This window comes from Phyllobates terribilis, unplaced genomic scaffold (genome assembly GCF_046119375.1).
Source record: "Phyllobates terribilis strain yellow unplaced genomic scaffold, ASM4611937v1 Scaffold_186__1_contigs__length_3700242, whole genome shotgun sequence".
Classification (NCBI taxonomy): Eukaryota; Metazoa; Chordata; class Amphibia; order Anura; family Dendrobatidae; genus Phyllobates; species Phyllobates terribilis.
Genome location: NW_027362946.1, coordinates 3,283,516 through 3,302,714, shown reverse-complemented (window position 1 = coordinate 3,302,714; position 19,199 = coordinate 3,283,516). Strand labels below are relative to the sequence as shown.

General features: G+C 42.6%; 1 protein-coding gene across 2 annotated transcripts in view; it reads right to left on the bottom strand.

Annotated features, from left to right (window-relative positions):
- LOC141212808 (uncharacterized) overlaps nucleotides 1-19,199 on the bottom strand; it is a 175,980-nt gene that overhangs the window by 7,704 nt on the left and 149,077 nt on the right. Inside the window, exons 1-3 of one of the 2 annotated variants that reach the window (XM_073665115.1) lie at nucleotides 5,264-5,356; nucleotides 4,955-5,134; nucleotides 4,748-4,871 (exon numbers count right to left, since the gene is read on the bottom strand). The exons of the other annotated variant lie outside the window; for it this stretch is intronic. Of the exons in view, the coding sequence (XP_073521216.1) occupies nucleotides 4,748-4,871; nucleotides 4,955-5,134; nucleotides 5,264-5,341 (382 nt within the window). The 5' untranslated portion in view covers nucleotides 5,342-5,356. Of the gene's footprint in view, nucleotides 1-4,747; nucleotides 4,872-4,954; nucleotides 5,135-5,263; nucleotides 5,357-19,199 lie in introns of those variants that run through there. 2 annotated transcript variants of the gene reach the window in all.

Genomic DNA, 19,199 nt, shown 5'->3' with positions numbered 1-19,199 from the left:
GTAACTCGCAATTTATTAGTGCTGCTGGAATGGAATTGAAGAAAGTGCAGGGCCACCGTGGAGATGGTCCTGCCCTTTCTCAAATCCTGTTCAGTAAGATGGATATTCGAAGCGTGTTGCTGTACCCGCCTCCGAAGTTCCTGCGATGTTTGACCAACATAGACCTTGGGACAGGGACAGGTCAAAGCATAAATAACATTATTGGACCTGCAGTTAATGTAGTCCCTCAAAGGAAATTGACGATTGTCAGTCGGGTTAGTAAAGATTTTTTCAGATGAAAAAAATGGACATGCAGAACAATTGCCGCAGGGAAAAGAGCCTTTGAGCCTATTACCACCAGAGGTATTGTACAACGGACGTAAGTAATGGTTATGAACGAGTTTGTCCCTTAAATTTGGGGCTCGTCTAGCCGTCAGCAAAGGTTTGTTTGATAATATACTGGATAGACGGTGATCCGTCTTCAGTATATTCCAATGTTTGCGGAATAGACCACCTACTTCATTCCATTGATTGTTAAACCTAGTAATAAATCTGATCTGTGTGTCTTCCATGTCAGCTCGTGGTTGCAACAGAACCTCCCGTGGTTTGGCGATGATCCTCTGATGTGCTTTAGAGATTATGGATTTCGGATAGCCCCGTTCACGAAAGCGTGTAGTTAGGTTACTGGCCTCAGTTTTGAAGTCATCCTGTGTTGTACAATTCCTCTTGGCCCTTGAAAACTGTCCCACTGGTATACTGTCTCTCAAATTTCTGGGATGAAAGCTTTGGTAATGTAGAAGACTGTTTGTAGCAGTCGATTTTCTGTATAATTTAGTAACAAGTGATCCGCCCACTATCCTGATTTCCAAATCCAGAAAATAGACTACGGAAGAAGATATACAATGGGTAAGATGGATGTTAAAGTCATTAACATTAAGTCTATCAACAAAATCAATTGCCTCCGCCTCCGTGCCCGTCCAAATAATTAAAATATCATCAATGAAGCGGAACCACTTGAAAACCCCATAATTGTATTCCCGTAAGGGATAGACGTGTGTATCCTCCCACCAACCCAGGAATAGATTGGCGAAGGCGGGCGCACACCGTGCGCCCATGGCGGTCCCAGAGGCCTGCCGATAAAACACATGATCGAATACAAAATAGTTGTGCGTGAGGATAAATTTCAAAAGATCCACAATAAAGGAGTCATGCAGACGATTACCTCCACTCGTGTTATTCAGAAAGTGCAGGACCGCTGCTATGCCGTCCTGGTGAGCTATATTGGAATACAGCGATTCAACATCAACAGTAATGAGCAGGAACTGGTCAGGTAAACTTATGAAGTTGAGAGACTGTATTAGATGGGAAGAGTCTCTGAGATAAGAAGGAAGGCTGCCACCAGAAGGAAGGCTGGTGGCAAGTGGCTGCAAGAAAAAATCTACATAAATGCATGCTTTTATGTAGATTTTTTCTTGCAGCCACTTGCCACCAGCCTTCCTTCTTATCTCAGAGACTCTTCCCATCTAATACAGTCTCTCAACTCCCTAAGTTTACCTGACCAGTTCCTGCTCATTACTGTTGATGTTGAATCGCTGTATTCCAATATAGCTCACCAGGACGGCATAGCAGCGGTCCTGCACTTTCTGAATAACACGAGTGGAGGTAATCGTCTGCATGACTCCTTTATTGTGGATCTTTTGAAATTTATCCTCACGCACAACTATTTTGTATTCGATCATGTGTTTTATCGGCAGGCCTCTGGGACCGCCATGGGCGCACGGTGTGCGCCCGCCTTCGCCAATCTATTCCTGGGTTGGTGGGAGGATACACACGTCTATCCCTTACGGGAATACAATTATGGGGTTTTCAAGTGGTTCCGCTTCATTGATGATATTTTAATTATTTGGACGGGCACGGAGGCGGAGGCAATTGATTTTGTTGATAGACTTAATGTCAATGACTTTAACATCCATCTTACCCATTGTATATCTTCTTCCGTAGTCTATTTTCTGGATTTGGAAATCAGGATAGTGGGCGGATCACTTGTTACTAAATTATACAGAAAATCGACTGCTACAAACAGTCTTCTACATTACCAAAGCTTTCATCCCAGAAATTTGAGAGACAGTATACCAGTGGGACAGTTTTCAAGGGCCAAGAGGAATTGTACAACACAGGATGACTTCAAAACTGAGGCCAGTAACCTAACTACACGCTTTCGTGAACGGGGCTATCCGAAATCCATAATCTCTAAAGCACATCAGAGGATCATCGCCAAACCACGGGAGGTTCTGTTGCAACCACGAGCTGACATGGAAGACACACAGATCAGATTTATTACTAGGTTTAACAATCAATGGAATGAAGTAGGTGGTCTATTCCGCAAACATTGGAATATACTGAAGACGGATCACCGTCTATCCAGTATATTATCAAACAAACCTTTGCTGACGGCTAGACGAGCCCCAAATTTAAGGGACAAACTCGTTCATAACCATTACTTACGTCCGTTGTACAATACCTCTGGTGGTAATAGGCTCAAAGGCTCTTTTCCCTGCGGCAATTGTTCTGCATGTCCATTTTTTTCATCTGAAAAAATCTTTACTAACCCGACTGACAATCGTCAATTTCCTTTGAGGGACTACATTAACTGCAGGTCCACTAATGTTATTTATGCTTTGACCTGTCCCTGTCCCAAGGTCTATGTTGGTCAAACATCGCAGGAACTTCGGAGGCGGGTACAGCAACACGCTTCGAATATCCATCTTGCTGAACAGGATTTGAGAAAGGGCAGGACCATCTCCACGGTGGCCCTGCACTTTCTTCAATTCCATTCCAGCAGCACTAATAAATTGCGAGTTACAGGCCTCCAAAAAATGAAGCCTAACCCTCGCAATTCAGATCATACTAGGGACCTTTTGAGGACAGAATCCAGGTGGATCTTTACACTTGACACAGTGGCCCCAAAGGGCATAAATGAGGATCTCTCATTTACTGGTTACTTGGCTTAAATTTCCATGGTGTCCTTATAAGCAGTACTCTGTTTATTTTGGGGGTGCATGTGCACCTCCTTTAAATTCCATTCCAGCAGCTTTAATATCAATATTTTTTAAATTCTACCCAGTTCCCCGGGGTTGGTTTCTTATTGGACCCTAATGTTTGATGTAGTGGCTATGAGGGGCACGAATGAGTATTTTCCAGTTCTGACTTTTCCAGACTCCCATGGTGTTCTTATATGTGGAATCTTGCCCACTATTGGGGTTTTGATTCACCCTTTTTTTTTTTTTTCCCTCCCATGGGGCCAACTTGTGCAGTTCCATTAGTTTATTGCTTATTTCTTGTATTTGTGATTGTTTAACTGTGTGCATCTTTTCACATACTTGCACACAGTCTCATATGCATTTATATGTCTTGTCTTTTATCTTAATAAAGGAAGGAGAGGGGAGGATGGAAAAGGGAAGGAAAAGAAGGGAAAGGGAAAGGAGAAAGAAAGGAAGAGAAAAAAGGAAAGAGGGAAAGGAGAGAGTTTTATTTTAAATGGGATTTTTTTTGTTGTTTTATGTCTGTCTGGTTAGTGAGTCTTATATGTCCAGGTCTGTATTCTGTTATGTGATGCATCTTTGTATCTATGCATGTTTGGTGATTGTCCTCAGATCATATACTGACTTCTTAGTATTCCTGGTTTGGACTGCAATTCTTTCTTCTTTTTTTTTTTTTTAATGCTAGCACTTTCTTGTGTGATCACTATTATTCTCTGCAGCGGACGCGCTGCTCCTGGGGCTTTTGCATTCCATCGTGGAACGCAAGCCTCTTCTTTATTATGACTACGTGCATAGTTCATTGCTCTGCGTGTTTACCCTTCTGACTGGATATGACGTTTACTTTACTTCCACCCCCGTTCCACCGTATGGTACGGGTGGGACGCACCTTTGACAATAATAGCTTCAGGGCTGTATTTGGCGCCCTCTGCTTTGGACCGGATATGACGTTTAACCCATTTCCGTTTGCGTTCCACGTGGACTGGGTGGAACACATTCTGATGAGAACAGGCCTGTCTACACACCATAGGGAGACAAACACTCACCTGAAACTAGTCACACCATTTGGGATCAACTATATAACACACACATGTGCTCTTAGACAACATACCCCTGACGAAGCTGCGTCTGAGCAGCGTAACGCGTAGGGTCTCTGGTGCCAGCAGGTAATTATTCTTCCATATATTTTTTATTTACTTATTTTCTTGACTTGACCACTCAGGAATGCCTGGCTTGTTATTTATATGTGGATCAACTGTGCCACGTCATATATGACTTTGGTGACACAATCTGGCCAATACCTCTAAAATATGGGCCCCCATTGCCAATAGACCATCTCTCCTACTCATTCCTTGATTCACTTATATTATTTAGGGGGGTTTGCTTTGTCATAAACACATATTTTGACTGGTTGTGCTGTGCTATTTATACCAGGTTTGCTTAGTAGGTCTACATTAATCGAATGTTATATAAGTGATGTAAAATATACCTGTGGCACATAACATAGTGGGGTTTATTGCTATTTTTATGCATATTATCATGAATTCCCCCATATGAAGATTGCACATGTTTTTGTCTGTTTTAAATGCTTTTAAAAAAATTTTTTCTTTTGTTGTCTAAATGTAATCATATAATAAAGATTTTTTTTCACTTTTCCAACATTGGGTGTGCATGGTTATATATCCTGAGTCTTTTTCTTCCGAATAATTTTATTTATTCCTGTCTATTACCTGGTGATGTGAGGGGCTGGGTAACCTCCATCATGATGTCCTTGTACAGATCTTTGTGTCCTTCTAAATACTCCCACTCCTCCATGGAGAAATAGACAGTGACGTCCTGACACCTTATAGGAACCTGACACATACAATGATAAGGTCATCCCCCCGATCCCTTCATAGCGTTACTGTATAATGTCCCAGCATTCCCAGTAGTGTCACCTCTCCAGTCAGCAGCTCAATCATCTTGTAAATGAGTTCTAGGATCTTCTGGTCATTGATGTCCTCGTGTATCAGGGGGTGAGGTGGAGGTCCTGTGATTGGGCTCAGGGGTCTTCTCCATCCCTCAGATACAGGGGCCTGGCAGCGCTCACTAGAGGTCTTCTTCACTACTGTGTAATCCTGGTTATGGAGAGACACATTAATAAATCTCACTCCAGACATTTCTAGAGTCCTCACCTCTCCAGTTCTGTCCATCTGTTATTCCCATAGATAAGAATGATGTAATGTGACGTCATCAGAATCTCTCACCTCTCCAGTAAGCCGGAAGAGGATCTCTAGGGTGAGGCGTAATATCCTCTCTACCATCTTCTTTCTGTCTCTATCCATTCTTCTCTAGGAAAATTATATAGATAAATTATTACTATCTCATATTGTGGGAATCTGAGTGGATTGAAGATGAGTTGGTGTAAAATATATAAAATTCTGTGTAATAAAAAACATGAATAGCATTGTGATGCCAGTATAAAGCAATAATGTGGTAGAGCTCTACATACATCTTCAGATCACACAGAGATACCTATGTGCTATCAGTTGGGATTATGGAAGTTATAAAATAATTCAGTAATATAACAATATAAAGAATGCAACAGTCTTTGTACAGCCAATAAAATATGTTAATGGTTTATTTGTATACATCTCACCACTCCATGATAAGTTCTAGAAAGAAGACGTCTTCTATCTCCACCGCCTACTCTACACTGTGTGCACGATTATTAGATAATTTGTATTTTTGATGATTATTTTTATTAGTTAACATCTCCAGTGCTGTCGGTCAATCCACAGAGTAATAAACCTGAATATTTAAGAAAGTAAAAGTGAGGTGCTGTCTAAGGAGAATATCTCTGTTTCCAGAGTTATTATGCAACTATATGAAAAATTTAAATTTTCCATCTTAACTGTTTATTTTCATCTGGTATATTGAGAATAAGACCCAAACAACTCAATGTCCAAAAATACATTTCTGACATTTAACAAAAATTTATCAGTGACCAATATAGCCACCATTCTTCTCAACACCAGTGATAAGCCATCCATCCATGGAGTCCATTAGTTTCTTAATCTGTTGACGATCATCTTTGTGGGCAGCACCAGGCACAGCCCCCCGACACTTATCAAAGAGGGGACTGTTCTCCTTCACCTTAAATATCGAGTTTAAGAAAAGCTCAAAAGTTCTCCGGAAGGTTTAGGTCCAGTGAGGAAAAGGTCATGTCATTACTCTTTCATCTTTAAGGCCTTTCCGGGTACTGAGCAGTGAAGACTTTGATGCTGCCATTGAGCATTCTCCCGCAGAACAATCCTGCTGTTTTTTTTTTTTTAAAGATGCAGATTTTTTCTGTACCTCTGTTTAAAGAAAGCGTCATCTAAAAACTTGCAGTAGGTTTGGGATTTGATTTTGAGTCCATATTCAATTAAAAAAAGTCCAACTAGCTCATCTGTAATAATACCAGCCCATAGCATTGCCCAACTCCATCTCGCTGGCGTCTGAGTTGAAGTCTAGGTCTGTGCCCATTAATGATCCAGCCATGGGCCCATCCATCTGCTCCGTTGAGAGTCACTCTCATCAGTCCATAAAACCTTTAAAAAAAATCTTTTTTCAGCTTTCTTTTGGTTAAGTCTTGATGTTTGCACTTGTGTCTTGTTGGTGGTGATTGATATTCAGCCTCGGCCTTGTCTCTGAGCACTGAACACCTAGTTCTTCTGGGCCTCCAGGGAGGCTGCGATTCTGGAATACGACAGCACTGGAGGATAATATCTTCCTGGTCGCTTCACATTTGAGTCTTCTGAAATCTTTTGCAGTTAATGTTATTCTGTATATATTTTTTGCAACCCTGTAGACTTTTGAAGTTTCTGTGGTCACTCCCCAATATCTGAGCAATTTAAGGAGTGTTGCATCCCTCTGTAAGACTTTTAACCATTTTTGACTTTTTAGAGTCAGTTAAAACTCTTTTTGGCCCATTTTGTCTGAGGACAAGAAGCTGTCCAATAATTCCCCCCCCCCCTGATAAAGGGTGTCAATATCCATAGGCCACACACCCCTCATTACACAAATACACATCACCCGATCTACTTTATTTTTCAGACTATAAGACGCACCGGACCATCAGATGCACCTAGGTTTTAGAGGAGGAAAATAGAAAAAAAAATTTAAGCCAAAAATGTGGTCATGATGCCCTGTTAAGGGGGAGGGGGTCTACTGCTGACACTGTTATAGGGGTATTGTCCCCTAATTCTGTTAATATGCCCCATCCTGGTATATATGACCCCTTTTCACTGTTATATGTGGCCCTCATCCCCATCCTGATATGCATGGCCCCCTCTTCCCTCTTCCTGGTATGTATGGCACCCTTCATTCTGGTATGTATGGCCCCCCTCACACCCATCCTGGCATGACAGGAGGAGGCCTGACAGGAAGTGGTGGAGGCGGAGCCTGCCGTGTGCTGCAAGAGTTGTGCTGTGTGTGGAGAGAGCTCCTGGGAAGGGAGGAGAGCCAGGCGGAGGTGACCGAGCGGACCGGGAGGACCAGTAGGAGGCGACCGGAGGGACGAGCGCAAGAGAGCGCTGTGGCAGCGTGCAGTGCCGGCCAGCGGAGGGTGCCAGGTGGTGGTGACCAGGAGGTGATGAGGAGGACCGTAAGAGGCGACCGGAGGGAAAAGCGCGCTGTGATAGCGTGCAGCGTCCCTAGAGGAGGTGAGTGAGGGGCAGGAGGCCGCGATAAGCGGCCCTACTGAACCCAAGTGTGTACTGTACTGTATTGTATTTGTATCTGTATTGTAATTGTATTGTATTCCCTAGTCCATATTTAATTGATTACCCCCCCGTCCATATTTAAATTGATTCCCCTGAACACCCCCGTCCATATTTAACTGATCCCTCTGACCACATTAAATTGACCCCCCGTCCTCATTTAATTGATCCCCGACCACCCCCCGTCCATATTAAAGTGATCCCCCTGACCACATTTAAATGATTGACCCCCCCAGCCCATAATTGATTGATCCCACTTGTCCTATTTAATAGATTCCCCTTGTCCACTTTTACTCATCCCCAGTCCCTATCTATTTGCCTTATCCCCCACCATATTTAATTAACCCCTGTCCATAATTAATTGATTGATTCCCCAGACCACAATTAATTATTTCCCCAGTCCATATTTATTGATATTATTGATACTTATTGATCCCCAGTCCTTAGTTAATTGACCCACCGTCCATACCTATTTATTTGCTTTACCCCCCATCCTATTTAATTAAACCCCCTGTCCATAATTAATTGATTGATTCCCTAGTCCACAATTAATTATTTCCCCAGTTCATACTTATTGATCCCAGTCCATAGTTAATTGACACACCGTCCATACTTAATTAATCCACCTGACCCACTCAGCTGATCCCCCGTCCATACTTAATTGATACTTAATTGATCCCCCGTCCATACTTAACTGATCCCGCGCCGATATCTAATCGATACACTTGCACATCCCTAATTGATCCCCGTCCATACACCTATATATAAATAATTGTGTTTTGTACTTGTACATATATACTGACTGTATCCCCATATTTAGAATGACGTCCATGTTGGCCGGAGCCGTGCAGTGTACATCTTGCGCAATGTATGCATTCCCTGAGCTACCGCTCAGGGATCCATACTGCTGCGAGAGATGTGAGCATATCGTGCACTTGGAAGCCCAAATCCTGGATCTAAGTGCTCAGATAGCGGTACTGAGGAGCATCGACAACATGGAACGGAGTTTGCTGCTCACCGAGCAGACACTCAATGGGTCAACACTGGGGGTGGAGCTTAGTGGGGAAGCGCAGGCTGAACAGGCAGGGAGCTGGATAACAGTTAGGAGGGATAGAGGGAAGAAGTATAGGAAGGCTGGTTCAGAACCGGCATTATTGGAGCACGACAGATCCTCTGACTGCCGGGGGAGTGTATGCTCCAGTAATGAGGGGGAGGGGGGAAGTGTAGGGCAGGCTAGACAGGTCCTGGTAGTGGGTGACTCTATTATTAGGGGGACAGACAGGGCAATCTGTCACAAAGACCGGGATCGCCGAACGGTGTGCTGCCTCCCTGGCGCTCGAGTCCGGCACATCGCGGATCGGGTTGACAGGTTACTGGGTGGGGCTGGCGAAGACCCAGCGGTCATGGTCCACATTGACACCAATGACAAAGTGAGTGGTAGATGGAGGGTCCTTAAAAATGATTTCAGGGATCTAGGTAGGAAGCTTAGGGCAAGGACCTCCAAGGTAGTTTTCTCAGAAATACTACCAATCCCGCGAGCCACACAGGAGCGCCAACGGGAGGTTAGGGAGGTGAATAAGTGGCTAAAGAGTTGGTGCAAGGCAGAAGGGTTTAGGTTCATGGAGAACTGGGCCGACTTCGCTGTCGGCTACAGGCTCTACCGTAGGGACGGGCTGCACCTCAATGGGGAGGGTGCAGCGGTGCTGGGGAAGAAGATGGCTAATAGGTTGGAGGAGTTTTTAAACTAGAGACGGGGGGGGGGAAACCAAGGAAATAGGTGGGATGTGAGGCAAGCAAGGGGGAAGGGGAGAAGTGAATATAATGAGGGTGGAGAGGGGGTGGGGATAGTACAGTTAGATCGTTAGAGAAGAATAGGATGCTAAATAACCCCAAAGTTTTATCTTGCATGCTGACCAACGCAAGAAGCCTGACCAATAAGGCGGATGAGCTGCGGGCGCTTATATCGGAGGAGAGGTATGACATCGTAGGTATAACAGAGACTTGGCTAGACGATAGCTACGACTGGGCGGTAAATTTAACAGATTATAGTTTATTTAGAAGGGACCGGAAACAGGGGAAGGGCGGAGGAGTCTGCTTATATGTAAAGTCACGTCTAAAGCCCAGACTAAGGGAAGATATAGGAGAGGGAGAAGAGTGGGTCGAGTCCATGTGGGTAGAGATAGAGGGGGCAAAAAATAATAATAAAATATTACTGGGGGTCTGCTATAAGCCACCCAATATAACAGAGGAGAATGAGAAACTGCTATTAGGACAAATAGACAAAGTAGCAAAACATAATGAGGTGATTGTAATGGGGGATTTCAACTATCCGGATATTGACTGGGAAACAGAAACCTGTAGATCTCAGAAAGGAAAAAGGTTCTTGACAAATACTAAGGATAATTATCTCTCCCAACTAGTGCAGGAACCAACGAGAGGGAAGGCCGTGTTGGACTTAATATTGACTAATAGGCCTGATAGAATAACTGAGGTACAGATAGGGGGGCACCTAGGTAATAGCGATCATAATATTATCAATTTCAAAATGCCCTTCAGTAGGGTTGTCAATAAAGGAACAACAAAACATTAAACTTTAGGAGGGCGAAGTTTGATCAGCTGAAAGAAAACCTTCAACTTATTGACTGGGACAAAGTTCTTAATCAAAGGAATACGAATAGTAAATGGGAAACCTTCAAAAGAATTCTGAATACTCAGTGCGAGAGGTATATACCGTATGGGAATAAAAGGACAAGAAATAAGAGGAAACCAATATGGTTGAACAAGAACGTAAAAGGGGCGTTAAATAGCAAAAAAGAGGCATTCAAGAGATTAAAACAGGAAAACAGTAAGGAGGCACTAATGTGTTACAAGGAAAAAACGAGAACCTGCAAAAAACAAATAAAAATAGCGAAGGAGGAAACAGAGAGACGTATTGCTAGGGAAAGTAGATCAAATCCCAAACTGTTCTTTACGTATATAAATAGTAAAAGGATTAAATCGGATAATATTGGACCGATAAAAAGTGATGAAGGCAAAATCATAGAGAAAGATGAGGATAAAGCTAATCTATTAAATAAATTTTTTTCGTCAACTTTCACAAAGGAAAAAGAACTAACAGGCGAAATGAGAAGTGACAAACTTAATCCTCCACTAAGTATGACAAATCTAACCCAAGCTGGGGTACAGAAACGCCTCAGTAACATTAAAATAAACAAATCACCAGGACCTGATGGCATACACCCACGGGTACTAAGGGAACTAAGTAATGTGATAGACAGACCGTTATATCTTATATTTAAGGACTCTGTTGAGACTGGGTCTGTGCCACTTGATTGGCGACAGGCGAATGTAGTGCCAATATTCAAAAAGGGAGCGAAAAGTGACGCCGGAAACTATCGGCCGGTGAGTCTGACGTCCGTTGTGGGCAAAATTTTTGAAGGCTTCATTAATGAGGCAATTACGGAGCATCTTGATGCTAATAATCTATTAACCCCGAACCAACATGGATTCATGAGGAATCGCTCCTGCCAAACAAACCTGATTGACTTCTACGAGGAGGTTAGCTCTCGAGTAGATCAGGGGGAACCAGTGGATGTCGTGTATCTCGACTTCTCAAAAGCGTTCGATAGCGTGCCACATAATAGGTTGGTATACAAAATGAGAATGATGGGGCTGGGGGAAAATGTCTGCAAGTGGGTAGCTAACTGGCTAAAGGATAGAAGGCAGAGGGTGGTTATAAATGGAATATACTCAGATTGGGTAAGCGTCACTAGTGGGGTACCACAGGGGTCTGTACTAGGCCCAATGTTATTTAATATCTTTATTAATGACATAGTCAACGGGATAAATAGTAAAATATCAATATTTGCAGATGACACAAAGTTATGTAAAACAATTAATACAAAAGAGGACAGTGCAGACCTACAGAGGGATTTGGATAAGCTGGGTAGGTGGAGCATTAAATGGCAAATGAGGTTTAACGAGGAGAAATGTAAGGTCATACATATGGGAAGGAAAAATGGAAGTCACCAGTACTCACTGAATGGGAAATCATTGGGGAATTCAGAGATGGAGAAGGACTTGGGCATCTTGATTGATAGCAAACTAAATTGGAGTGCCCAAAGTCAGGCGGCTGCTGTAAGGGCAAACAGGGTAATGGGATGTATCAGAAGAGGTATAGCTGCAAAGGAGGAGAACATTGTTCTTCCACTGTACAAAGCACTGGTCAGACCACACTTGGAATACTGTGCTCAGTTATGGGCCCCAATATATAGAAAGGATATAAATGAGCTTGAAAAGGTACAAAGGAGGGCAACAAAATTAATAAAGGGAATGGAGGGACTGCAATACCCAGAGAGGTTGGCAAAACTAGGACTATTCAGCCTGGAAAAGAGAAGGTTGAGGGGGGACATAATAAATGTGTACAAATATGTTAGGGGACAGTATAGAGATCTTGCCCGGGATTTGTTCAAAAGGAGGGATATTACGGTAACAAGAGGGCACTCACTAAGACTGGAAGAGGAAAGGTTTCAGCACCAGCATAGGAAGGGGTTCTTTACGGTAAGAGCAGTGAGAATATGGAATTCACTGAGTGAGGAGACGGTAATGTCAGATTCACTACACCAGTTCAAGCGGGGACTGGATGCATTTCTAGATACCAGGCAGATTTCAGCATATACTTAAAAATAAAATAAAATAGTAGGTTGATACAGGGATTTATTCTGACTGCTGGTTTCAGAGTCGGGAGGGAATTTTTCCTCAGATGAAGATTGGCCAAATCATTTGGGGTTTTTGCCCTCCTCTGGATCAACTTTAGCAATTACAGAACTAACAGGTCGAACTTGATGGACGCAAGTCTTTATTCGGCTTTACAAACTATGTTACTATGTATGGCACCTTCATCCCTCTTCTTCATATGTACGGTACCTTCATTCCTCTTCCTGGTATGTATGGCACTCGTCATCCCTGTGTGTATGGCCCCCTTCATCCCTGTATGTATGGACCTCTTCATCTCTGTATGTATGGCCCCGCTCATGCCTCATCCCTGTATGCATGGCCCCCCTTATGCCTCATCCCTGTATGCATGGCCCCCTTTATCCTTGCATGCATGGCCCCCTTCATCCCTGTATGTATGGCCCCCACATCCTGGTATGCTTGGCACCCCCTGATCTCCATCACGCTGCACAGAAAAAATAAACAATCATACTCACCTCCTCTCTCCTCCAGCGCTGTGTTCCGCTCTGTGCCGGAATAGTCACTGCTCCCCACGCTGGGACTGCGTGCGTGGGGAGCAGTGACCTTCATTCTCCCCAATAGCGCGCACGCTGTAGCCGTAGCACGGCTCCTGCTGTGCTCGGTTGTCAACATGCCCGCTATCAAAGTCCATTAATATTCACCACACCCATGGGATATTCACTGGGCGTGGGGAGCAGTGAATATTCATTTTCTTTAGTAGCGGGCACAGCTAGGCTGCAGCAGGCGGCTGCTGCCTCCTGTGCCCCACTACTTCGCCACTCTCACTGTCGCTTCCCTCACAGCTACAGTATTTATGTATATCGGACTTTAAGACGCACCTCCGACTTATCTCCAAAATTTTGGAGGAAAAAAGGTGCGTCTTATAGTCCGAAAAATACAGTACTTCATCCAATAAGAAATGTTTATATAGCTTGCATTTGTAAAATTTGCATAAAAATGATCATATGGTCAAAATATTCACTTGCCTAATAATTGCGCAGACAGTGTATGTTTCAAAGTGATCAAGAAAACTATTTTTTATTCTCAACTGCTATAAGCTATGGGTGCAATGTTCAGGAATCATCCCTCAATCCATAGATCGTGGATTCCACATCTCACCTTGACAAAGCCAAAAAGTGAAAATAGTTGGGCAATAATCTGAAGCTTATCTCCATTGTGATTATGATATGTTATAAGCAAGTTTAAATCTCTCAGTTATGTTAATGTGTATTAGGGGTGCACTGTTTTTTTTATGGTAATACAAAAAGAAATACTGGCATGGTTGCACCTAGCAGGGTGCAGTGCACGCTCAGGAGTTACAATAAATAAATGATTACAGCCATATCCTGTAGAATACAGCAAAAGAGGAGAAGAAACCTATTAGTGGTGTGGGGCACTAAAACTATGGGGGTAACAAAGATGAGGATCATTACTGTATACGGCAATGAGAGGGGGGCTATTACTTTATAGGGCACTATAGATGGTTATAGCACTATGTGGAAGTGGGGACAAATGAGCAGGACAACTAAGGAGAGTAATGAAAAATATATATATGAAAAAGACAAAATATTAAAAAAACACACAAACAATAAATGTTTATATCATTCCCCTCCCCCCAAAGTAAATAGCAAAATGTAATACATTGAAAACATTATTCGGTATTGCCATGCACGTAACTGCCTGAATTAATAACATTTTGAAATATTTTTTCCCATGTGGTATAAATTGAAACACTAGGAATAATGTTTTTTGATCACTTCAATTCCACATAAAAATGTAATAAAAAGCTATTAAAATGTCATATTTCCTCCAAAATTGTATCAGCAAAAGCGAAGAAAACAAGAAATAATCATTGAAACCGGACCATCGATGGAAGAATGAAAATAGTTACAGGTCTCAGAAAATGGCGACACGAAAAAATTGTTAGATACTAAATTTTCAGCCCAGGTGACATCATAGATGTAGCGCATTAGACCGCTGCAGTCAACCACTGATCTCAGAACTGATGACTATTTATTCAGTATGACTCGTTGAGCTCAGTGACTGGCTGCAGTTGTCACACACGCTAAAGACATGACATCACCACTGCAGCCTATAAAGAAGACCCGAGCAGCAGCAGAGAGCCGGCGCTGGAGCAGGGGAAGGTGAGTAATGCTGATTGTAGTATTTGTTACACAGACTTGTAGATTGTGTACAGAACACTGAAAGGGGAAACCTCTTCTATGATACTCCTCTCTGCTGTTAGTCCAGGGCACATTGTGATGCTCAAAGTTATAATGAGCTTTAGCCTGAGGACAGACAGGAATAATTATGAGATGGCCACATCATGCTGAGGACTTTGCCACACACTTCAAAATAAAGATCTACCAATTAAGGCAAGTCTTTATTTTCCCACCACCACAACCCCTTCGTGTACCAGACCAATTCCCTTTTCCTATTACCTCCCTCTCCAACATCATTGAAGGACAGCTTACTCGCCTCCTCTACAAATCACACCTCACCACTTGTGCACTCGACCCCATCCCACCTCCTCCCCAACCTCACTACCCCACTTATCCCGGCCCTAACCCACCTCTTCTACCTATCAATATTCTGGTACCTTCCTTTCTGCTTTCAAACATGCCACAATCATGCCTGCCCTCAAAAAACCATCCCTCGACCCGCCCGCTATGTCAAACTATCGCCCCATATCGCTGCTACCATTCGCTTCCAAACTCCTTCAGCAACATGTACACACTAAACTTTCTTCCCATCTCTCATCTAACTTGCTCTTCGACAACCTACAATCCGGCTTCAGCCCCCATCATTCCACTGAAACTGCCCTGACCAAAATTGCTAATGACTTACAGCCAAAGCTAACAGACAATTCTCCATACTCCTCCTTCTAGTCTGTCCTCTGCCTTCGACACAGTTGACCACTGCTTCCTACTACAGATCCTCTCTTCCTTTGGTGTCAAAAGACCTCGCCCCATCCTAGAAAGACTCATACCTTTCCAGCTGCACATTCAGCGTCTCCCACTCCCACACTACCTCCTCAGCCCACCCTCTCTGTTGGAGAGGCTCTGTCCTAGGAACCCTACTCTTCTTCATCTATACCCTTGGCCTGTGACAGCTCATAAATCCCATGGCTTCCAGCACCATCTGTACGCTGATGACACCCAGATCTACCTCTCTGGCCCAGACGTCACCTCTCTGCTGTCCAGAGTCCCGGAGTGTCCATCAGCCATATCCGCCTCCTTCTCCTCTCGCTTCCTCAAGCTCAACGGTGATAATAATGTGTGTACAGCGCTGCGGAGTATGGAGGCGATATAGAAGGGAGAGGAATATCCCGATAGAGAGTAATAGGGAATCTCCACATACCTCCACCTGCAGAGTCGCCACCACTTATATGGCTGTTCTGTGCGCACAGGACCTGTGATGAGGTCACAGGAGGGGAGGAGTCAGGGGTCACATGATCAGGGGCCTCAGTGGGTGCAGGACTCTGCTTTGCTGGATTATGGGTGGGGTCTGTATGCCCCCAGTTTGCAGATAATTACAGATTGTTCTCAGTGGGAAACAAGATGATCCTGGAGGTCTGATGTCTTTAATGGCTAACGAAGAGAAATAATGATGTCACCAGCGAGCTGCTGTCAGACATCTTAGGTGTCACCAGTCCATGAGGAAGAGACCGGAGTACCTTATCTATTATCTATCTATCTATCATCTATTATCTATCTATCATCTATCTATTATCTATCTATTATCTATCTATCATCTATCTATTATCTATCTATCATCTATTTATTATCTATCATCTATGTATTATCTATCATCTATCTATCATCTATCTATTATCTATCTATCATCTATCTATTATCTATCTATTATCTATCTATTATCTATCTATCATCTATCTATTATCTATCTATTATCTATCTATCATCTATCTATTATCTATCTATTATCTATCTATTATCTATCTATCATCTATTATCTATCTATTATCTATCATCTATCTATTATCTATCTATCATCCATCTATTATCTATCATCTATCTATCAATCATCTATTATCTATCTATCACCTATCTATTATCTATCTATCTATTAATCATTTATCTATTATCTATCAATTATCTATTTATTATTTATCTATCATCTATCTATTTATCATCTATTATCTATCATATATCTATCCATATATCTATCTATAATCTATCATCTATTTATCATTTCTCTATTATCTATCTATCATCTATCTATTTATCATCTATTACCTATCAGCTATCATCTATATCTATTTATCATCTATTACTTATCATCTATTTATCATCTATTACCTATCATCTATCTATCTGTCATCTATCTATTACCTATCATCGATCTATTATCTCTCTATCAACTATGTATTTATCATATATTTATTATCTATTATCTATCTATTATCTATCGTCTATCTATTATTTATCTATGAGGGTCAGTCAATAAGTAATGCCTCCTATTTTTTTTCTCCTTTTAATTGGCAAGAAATTCAAATGCAATTACAGAGGTTGAAAACCACAACATTAACGATTAATTTGTCACTTTTCAATATAATCTCCATCCACTTCCACAGTCTTGGTCCACCGTTTAACAAGGACATGTATTCCAGCATGGTAAAAAGCATTCTTGGGACCCACCGTGCACAAACTTTTCTGTATCCCAGTTGTCCAATAATTTTCATCACACTGCCGTTACTGAGGCAGATAATGCCACACAATTCATCTGCAGTCACCCGGCGGTCACCACGAATGGTGTCATCGACTTGCTGAATGTTGCTTGGAGTCACTGCAGTTACTGGCCTGCCAATCCGCATTTTGTCAGCCAACGGTGATGGCCCTTCAGCTGTGTTACAGCGACGAACCCATCGTCTAACAGTACTGACATCCACTGCTGCATCACCGGACACATTTTTCAGTCTCTCATGAATTCGAATGGGCGTTTCACCTTCTGCATGCAAGAATTCAATCACAGAACGTTGTCTAATACGAACATCGATGTCAGCCATTTTGCAAACGGATACAGTCCTGCCACCTGTTTGTGCAGGAAGTTGCAATTGCTGTGGATTGGAGAAGAGGGTTTGAGGAATTGTGCCAAATTCGAATATTTAACATAACTACCTTATTTAAGGAGAAAAAAAAATAGGAGGCATTACTTATTGACTGACCCTCGTATCATCTATCTATTTATCTATCATCTAACCATATATCTATCTATTATCTATCATCTATCTGTTATCTATTTATCATTTATCTATCTATTATCTATCATATACAGTACAGACCAAAAGTTTGGACACACCTCATTTAAAGATTTTTCTGTATTTTCATGACTATGAAAATTGTACATTCACACTGAAGACATCAAAACTGTGAATTAACACATGTGGAATTATATAGTTAACAAAAAAGTGTGAAACAACTGAAAATATGTCTTATATTCTAGGTTCTTCAAAGTAGCCACCTTTTGCTTTGATGACTGCTTTGCACACTCTTGGCATTCTCTTGATGAGCTTCAAGAAGTAGTCACCGGAAATGGTCTTCCAACAATCTTGAAGGAGTTCCCAGAGATGCTTAGCACTTGTTAGCCCTTTTGCCTTCACTCTGTGGTCCAGCTCACCCCAAACCATCTCGATTTAGTTCAGGTCTGGTGACTGTGGAGGCCAGGTCATCTGGCGTAGCACCCCATCACTCTCCTTCTTGGTCAAATAGCCCTTACACAGCCTGGAGGTGTGTTTGGGGTCATTAAATAAAGATATAAATCACTGCACTCCCTATGAGTGTGCACGAGTAGGGGCCGAACCCTGGTATATCAGATCAAAGAGCCTCGGCACTTAATCGTCCTTTTGCAAGAGAAAATTTATTGACTTTGTGAAATAAATCTGCACACAGAAATAACACCAAAACGTTTCGGTCTTAGCGACCTTCTTCAGTTGACTGTAGAAAATAGGACAATGTCATAGACAATTAGATACAGAACGATATAAATATCATTTCTAGATGACATAGTGAAAAAACAGCATATCATAAGTAGTGAAACAGAAATCCTTCCCATTATATTATACAAGTGTGCACAGTAATGCATAAGCGAAATATATAGCACATAGATACACAGTATACTTTTCCATAATATGTAGGGAAATCACAAAGGAGGGAGGGGGGGGGTGGAAGAAGAAGGACAGGGAGAAGGGGACAAAGGTATGGAGCACATAGGTATGGGGGGAAGGGGAAGAAAAAACAGAACACAAGACAGCTGGCAGAAGTGGGCACATACCGGGTAATTCTGCGAGAGATGTGAGCAACAAGTGGGTCCCAATAGGGATGCCTACAGGTGAGAAGGTGACAGAAATCAGAGGCAAGGACCTCACAGAGTGCCCCAGAAAGGCGTGCTGTGCCAAAGGCTACCTGCTGAGAAGCGCGTGGGGGCATGGACATCACAACGCGGTCTCCACCGCTAGTTGGAGTAACCATAAGTGCAGAGAGCGAGGTTAATAAAGGGTCTAAAATGCAAAAGACGCGCGAATCTGAAACGCCGGACCGCGCATACCGGAAGTGCCATACTACGCAACCGGAAATGACGTTTGCGGGTCACCGTCTGCGTTCCACAGAGGGAGAGCGCAAACCGGAAGTTCCGGTTTGAAGCGAACAGGAAGTGATGACTGGCGTGTTTATGTAAGTTCGCGTGTGCG